The 6,581-nt window shown below is 46.3% G+C and overlaps 2 protein-coding genes across 6 annotated transcripts in view; both read left to right on the top strand.

Annotated features, from left to right (window-relative positions):
• PHOSPHO2 (phosphatase, orphan 2) overlaps positions 1 to 2,873 on the top strand; it is an 11,275-nt gene extending 8,402 nt beyond the window's left edge. The window contains exons 1-2 of one of the 3 annotated variants that reach the window (XM_026852125.1): positions 10 to 136; positions 822 to 2,873. In XM_026852125.1, coding sequence (XP_026707926.1) covers positions 824 to 1,549 — 726 coding nt within the window. In that variant the 5' untranslated portion in view covers positions 10 to 136; positions 822 to 823 and the 3' untranslated portion in view covers positions 1,550 to 2,873. Of the gene's footprint in view, positions 1 to 9; positions 230 to 821 lie in introns of those variants that run through there. The other 2 variants (XM_026852124.1, XM_026852126.1) reach the window with 2 other exon arrangements.
• SSB (Sjogren syndrome antigen B) overlaps positions 1 to 6,581 on the top strand; it is a 32,205-nt gene that overhangs the window by 8,358 nt on the left and 17,266 nt on the right. For 2 of the 3 annotated variants that reach the window (XM_026852122.1, XM_026852115.1), the window contains exon 2: positions 4,637 to 4,643. The exons of the other annotated variant lie outside the window; for it this stretch is intronic. The gene's annotated coding sequence lies outside the window, so the exon portion shown is untranslated. The remainder of the gene's footprint in view (positions 1 to 4,636; positions 4,644 to 6,581) is intronic. 3 annotated transcript variants of the gene reach the window in all.

Here is a 6,581-nt window from a genome sequence, read left to right as displayed (position 1 = left end):
GTGGCTTTACCCCTCGGCCCGGTCGTTGCGCCGCAGGCGGGCGGCGGCTGGGAGAGGGCTGCTTGTGCGGCCTGCGGCGGGGGCGGCGGCCTGGGGGGCGCCTGGGGCTGAGGGAGCGGCGGTGCGCGTCTTACGGGTGGGAGGACTTGCCTGTGAGGGAACGGCATTGAGTACCAGCTGAGGTGTCTCCGGCTCGCAGGAATTTCCGTAGCTCAAAGTGGGCTCGTAGGTACTGAAGTTGCAGGACTATAGCAAGCAGGCTGGTTTGGTTTTGGTTTTTTGTTTTGTTTTTTTTTTTCCACATCCACAAGTGGCAGTATTTCTTTTCGTTGGCTGCTTTGATTTGGTGTGTCCTTGTTAAAAAGACTGGCTCCATCTGTTCAGTTGTAGTTTCCTTTTGAAATACCTCTTAAGGTGTTTTGCCAAGAGAATTGCAGTTCAGTGGCATTGACAAGTGATGGAGAATTTTAGAACTGTTGGTCAACTGATGATGCATGAGTACTGGAAGATTGACTTTGTTAGCAAGTATTGGTAACTGTGCAGTATGAGTTTAGATGCTTTCACACTATCTATTTTAAACAGAAGTTTGATACTGAACTAGAACTTTGACCTTTGCAGACTGCTTTTTTATCTTCAGCAAAACTTCCCATAGCTGTAGTGGCAATAAATAGTTTACTTTGTTTAGATATTTGTCCTAATGCTTCATTTTCTTGCAGAATTTTTCTCTTCTGAGCACAGATCAGGGTAGGAATTAAGTATTTTTGTTCAGATAAGTAACTGTCTTCTTTTGTTTGTTTGTTTTGGAAACTATTTTCTGACAGCAATGAAATTTCTGTTGGTTTTTGATTTTGACCATACAATCATAGATGAAAATAGCGATACCTGGATTGTGAAATGTGCTCCTGAGAAAAAACTTCCTAACGGATTAAGAAACTCTTATCAACCAGGACATTGGACAGAGTATATGGGCAGAGTCTTTGTCTACTTGGGAGACAATGGCGTCAAAGAAGATGAGATGAAAAGAACTATGACAACAATTCCTTTCACTGCGGGAATGGTAGATCTTCTGGGTTTTATTGGCGAGAACAAAGAGTTGTTTGACTGCATAATTGCTTCAGATTCTAATACAGTATTTATTGACTGGATTTTGAAAGCTGCTGACTTCCATAATGTGTTTGATAAAGTGTTTACAAACCCTGCGGCATTCAGCAGTACTGGCTATCTTACTGTACAGAACTTCCATGCTCACCATTGTGTAAAGTGCCCCAAAAACCTTTGCAAAAGGAAAGTTTTGAAAGAATTTCTAGATAAACAGTTGGAGCGAGGAGTAAGTTACACAAAAATTGTGTATATAGGTGATGGTGGGAATGACTTATGTCCAGTAATGTTTTTGAAGAAGGATGATATTGCTATGCCCAGGCAGGGGTATACCTTGGAGAGGAAGATTTCTCAACTGGCCCAAGATCTGAGTCCTGTAGAGTGCTCTGTTCTGGTTTGGTCATCTGCTGTTGACATTATGTCTCACCTGAAACTGCTTATAAAGAAGTAATTCAAATGATAAAAGGAAACATATTTTATCTTTCTGGGAGAGAAAAACTACATCTGTTTAAAAGCACAAAATTGTAAAATTGGGCTGTTAACTGAACTTACATTTTCTAAACACAATACTGTTTATGTTCAATCTTGGCAGTAGTAGGAAGTTAAAGTGGCTTTCCAACATCAGCTGAGAAGGGGGGGGTTGCAAGACGAATTGCCATGATTCTTTGTCTTCTTCGCTCCCCCCGCCCCAGCTTTTATCACTGACATAATGGACCTTTCCATTCCATGAATTTAGGGGAAGGAGCAGAATTAGTGCATGAAAGAATGGAATTCATTACATACAGAGCATTAGGAGCCAGGAACCGTGGTTCTGGAACTGTTCATTGGCTTTTATACTTCTTTGATGAGGATAGATATTTGATTTTGTAAATTACTTGGTATGCTTGTAATCTTGTTTGATCTGAAGACACATTTATATTTTCAATATACTAAATATTTTACCAAATAAAATTACTTCTATTTAAGAGTTTGTATTATCTTGTAAAGACAATAAAAGGTATTGTCAGTAACAAAAGTAACACACCTGATTTGTGTAATGTATTCTGTGGGCATGCATGTCATCATGCACCAGTTCTTGTAAGGGCCTGGAAAGAGGGAAGACAAGTGTAGGGGTCAGCCTTTGGGTAACACCTTAATTTATTTTGTCAGTCAGACCTTCTCTTCTGGGGAGCAGTAAGAACATTGTTGCTCTGCTTTAAAAAAGTCACTCTCCCTTTCTCCTGACTACCACCCTGACAGCGTGCTGCTGCCACTCTGTGTAGAGCTAATGTTGGTTTGATCTTCCATGCTGATGGCTCTGAGTTAGGTGCTTTTTTTCTTGCTGGGTTTCTGCTGCAGTGCACAGGCCCACGGAATGGTGCATATCTATACATGCTTACACTGATACTACCTATTCACTCTCATCCATATCTATAGCATAATCCTCTGTTACAGGCTGGAAGGGAATGCCTATGTCCATTTTAACTTTTTAACATAATTGTTCTGTCTTTAAATAGTTTAAAGAATTGTTTGTGAACGTGCAGTTTTTCTCTTTACCACTCGCAGTGAGATGAGCCCAAAGAGCTGGGCTATGCATATAGAGAGATTAAAAATGTCTCATTAAAGTTAAATGATGTATTTTCACACCACATGTTTTCCTCCTTACAGTCCCCCAAAAGGTCCAGAATGCTACTATAGTCTGCTATTGAACAGATGTATGTTTTATCTTAAGTGCCTTGAGAAATTAGTCTGACTTCTGCAGCACTTCAGTTGCAGATGTCAGAGGTGTAGGTCAGCAGCCTTTTAGCCTTAAGGAACCTACCTTGTAGTTTGCTGTGAAAGTTAGAAATTCATCTTCATGTGCAAAAATGGGTGCTTTTTGTGGTTTTGATTAAAGTACTGAAGCAGGAGTTGAGAGTAGATTAAACAAAGTAGACTACTTGAAATATTAGCAATTATGATCTGATCATTTCAAGTAGAGAGTAGAGCTGGTGCTATTTGCTAGACAAAGTGCATGTTGGAGACAGAAGAAATTTTTCAATTCCAGTAGGTAGGTCATTAAGCTATTAACATGAGGTCTTGGGTTTTTTTTCCTTTTAATAAAAGAGAACTTTTCTGAAGCCCTATAATTACCAATTTTTTCCACGTTTGTGTGTAAGGGAGGGGAGATGAGCATCTCCAAAGGGTGAAGCTGGTTTAAGCTGGTAACCCAGCCATGAGAAAGGGAGAAGCTCCTTGACAAGACGCATGTTCAGTGTAAGTGTTGCTGACCTCCAGACTTGCTGGTGGTTTAAATTAACACGCTCTCTGTGAGGGAGATGACTTAGGTAAAGATGTTATGAAAAGAAGTGCATAATGGAAGGCATATGTCTGCATGGGAAATGTTCTAATGGGTCTGCTATCATACACCAGCTACTGTGAAGAGTACTTAGCCTTAGTGTTATATGCTGGTAGGATGGCTGAGACCTGGGAGAAGTTCCTGCTTGTCCATAGGAAGCTGATGAAATGGAAAGTGCAGACCCACAGCAAAACAAAGCCTTTAGCATGGGGATGTATAAACAGACTGAGGGCTCTACAAGGGAGTGCCCTGGAGAAAGAAATGGAGGAGTAATGTAGCTGAGGGACAGGCCTGGGTCAGAGACAGTAGGGCTACTGCTAATTCCTGGGTTACACCACAAAACTCCCAATTTCCTGGGCTGAGGAAAGCCATCAAGAGTGGTTGAAAAACTGAAGGCAAAGATGTGTGAAGGATTTGTTGCTTTTTGTTTGGATCAGTTTGTTTATGTCTTGTGTTACTATGTAAAAAGTTTGAGTCCTGTTGCAGGGTTAGCATGGGTTGTGGTTTGAGCCCAGAGGGCAAGCAAGCACCATGCAGCTGCTCACCCCTTCCTTCCCAGTGCTATGAAGGAGAAAATAAAGCAAAAGACTCAGGAATTAAGATGAGGACAGGAAGAGATGATAAACTTATTATGGTCAGGGGCAAAAGGCAGGCACATTAGGGGAAGAAAAAGAACATCAATTTAATTCAAACACTAACAGCAACAACACTTGACGGAGTGGGACAGTGAGAAGAATTACCACATCTTAAAAACACCTTCCCTCACTCCTCCCTGGGCTCAGTTTTGTTCCTGATCTCTCTACCACCTCCACCCCAGCAGCACAGGGGCAGGGAATGGGGGTGCAGTCAGTCCACTACTTCTTCCTCCAGAGAGGGGGGAAGCACTTTTCTGCATTGACATGCGGGTTAACATGGCACTTAGGAATATGGTGTAGTTGAGAACTGTCATTGTTAGGTAAATGGTTGGTCTAGGTGATCTCCAAGGTCTTTTCCAACCTAGATGATTCTGTGATTCTGTGACTCTTCCCCCTGCTCCATGTGGCTCTCCTTCCACAGGAGACAGTCCTCCATGACCTCTCTCTGCCATGAGGCCTCCCCATGGGATGCATTCTTCTGGAGATGCTCTGGTGTGGGTCACCTCCACATGACACAGTTCTCCCAGCGCCAGACTACGATGGTGGGGTCTGCTTCTTCCCTCAGAGTCCCGGGGGTGTCCTGGAGGCTGCAGGTGGGTCTGTGCTCCTCCAGTGACCTCCATGGGTGTCAGGGGGGTGGCCCTGCCCTCTCACCACAGAATACAGGGGGGCTCTGCTCTGGTGCACCTCCCCCTCTTCCTCCTTCCTTCCACTGACCTCAGTGTTCACATAGGTGTACTGGCAACTCCTCCTCACAACTCCTCTTCCTCCTCCTAGGTTTTCCTTCTTAGATACGTTATCACAGAGGCACAGCCACTGTTGTTAATTGGCTTGGCCGTGGCCAGAGGTGGGTCCAACTTGGAGCCCGGGAGCTTTGAGAAGCTTCTCCCTGGGGCTGCTGCTGTAGCCCTCTCCCCCACTACCAAAATCCCAACACACAAACCCAGCACAGCACGTGAGGAAGGATGGCAGAGGAGCATGTCCATATACACTTCCAGTTCAGATTCCTCCTTTAGTTCATGCTTCTGGTGGGCATCATTGAGAAAGTACCACCAATAATTAAAATGAAAAGAAGATGCTTTTTAATCTGTGTAGAGTAAGAGCTCTCCTAATTTCTCCCTTTGGTATTTCTGGCACTTCGCTAATACAGAATCAGAGAATCTACTAGGTTGGAAAAGACCTTGAAGATCATCTAGTCCAACCATTTACCTAACATTGACAATTCTCAACTACACCTGATCCCTCAGCACTATGTCAACTCTACTGTTAAACATCTCCAGGGATGGGGACTGCACCACCTCCCTGGGCAGCCCATTCCAACACCTAACAACCCGTTCGGTAAAGAAATGCTTCCTAATATCCAGTCTAAACCTTCCCCTCTGGCCCAATTTGAGGCCATTACCTCTTGTTCTATCGCTTGGTACTTGGTTAAAGAGCCTCATCCCCAGCTCTCTGCAGCCTGCTTTCAGGCAGCTGTAGAGGGCGATGAGGTCTCCCCTCAGCCTCATCTTCTCCAGACTAAACACCCCCAGTTCCCTCAGCCGCTTCCCCGTACGACCTGTGCTCCAGACCCTGCACCAGCTTTGTTGCCCTTCTCTGGACACGCTCGAGTCATTCAATGTCCTTTTTGTAGTGAGGGGCCCAAAACTGAACACAGGAATCGAGGTGCGGCCTCCCCAGTGCCGAGTACAGGGGTCAGATCCCTTCCCTGTCCCTGCTGGCCACGCTACTGCTGACACAAGCCAGGATGCCATTGGCCTTCTTGGCCCCCTGGGCACACTGCTGGCTCCTGTTCAGCCAGCTGTCAATCAACACCCCCAGGTCCCTCTCTGACTGGCAGCTCTCCAGCCGCTCCTCCCCAAGCCGTAATAATAACAAATACCCTCCTCCTTTTGGAAGGAGAAGCTGCTGCCAGTCCTTTAAATCCCGAAGAGCTCTGGCAGGGCAGGGGGAGCCTGGCTGCTAGATATCAAGGATCGCAAGCCTGGTGCAGGTGGCAGAGGGCACACAGCTTAAACCCAGAGGACACTGTGCTTTTAACACTTTTAAAGGTCTTGATTTCAGAAAATTTGTTGCCAGCAGAGAAGCAAAAGACTTCTTAAATTGTGAACCATGTTCTCAGAGGTGGTAAAAGCCAATATAACCTGTTTCCTGAATAATTTGCTTCTAGTTGGAGCCTGTTTGGCAGCATAGCTTGTGCCTGTCCGTTGCACCCTGCCAGTTTCGGGTGTTTGAGGGGAGCTCTGGCTGCCGCCTCCAACCCGCCCTTCGGGGGTGCGGGAGCCGCTGGTGCTTGCTGCCCCTCCCAGTCCTTCCCCTCCGGGGCGCCTCTGCCCGAGCGGGGCGGCTTCTGGGGGTGCCCTCAGAGGGCCCCTCTCTTTGTCGTGTGCCGTCAGGCCACCAAGCCGGGGGCGCTCCCCAGGCACCTGCTTCTGCCCCTGACAGGGCCGGGCCTTCCGCCGCCCCGCAGTCGGCCGTTTGCCCCTGCCCGGGGCGGGGGGAGCCCCAGGGCAGCAGCGGCGGCTCAGGCC

Source organism: Athene cunicularia (assembly GCF_003259725.1).
Source record: "Athene cunicularia isolate RWA chromosome 7 unlocalized genomic scaffold, athCun1 chr7_part1, whole genome shotgun sequence".
NCBI classification, from domain to species: domain Eukaryota; kingdom Metazoa; phylum Chordata; class Aves; order Strigiformes; family Strigidae; genus Athene; species Athene cunicularia.
Note: the sequence above shows the minus strand (reverse complement) of the source record. Positions and strands in the feature narration are given on the sequence as shown.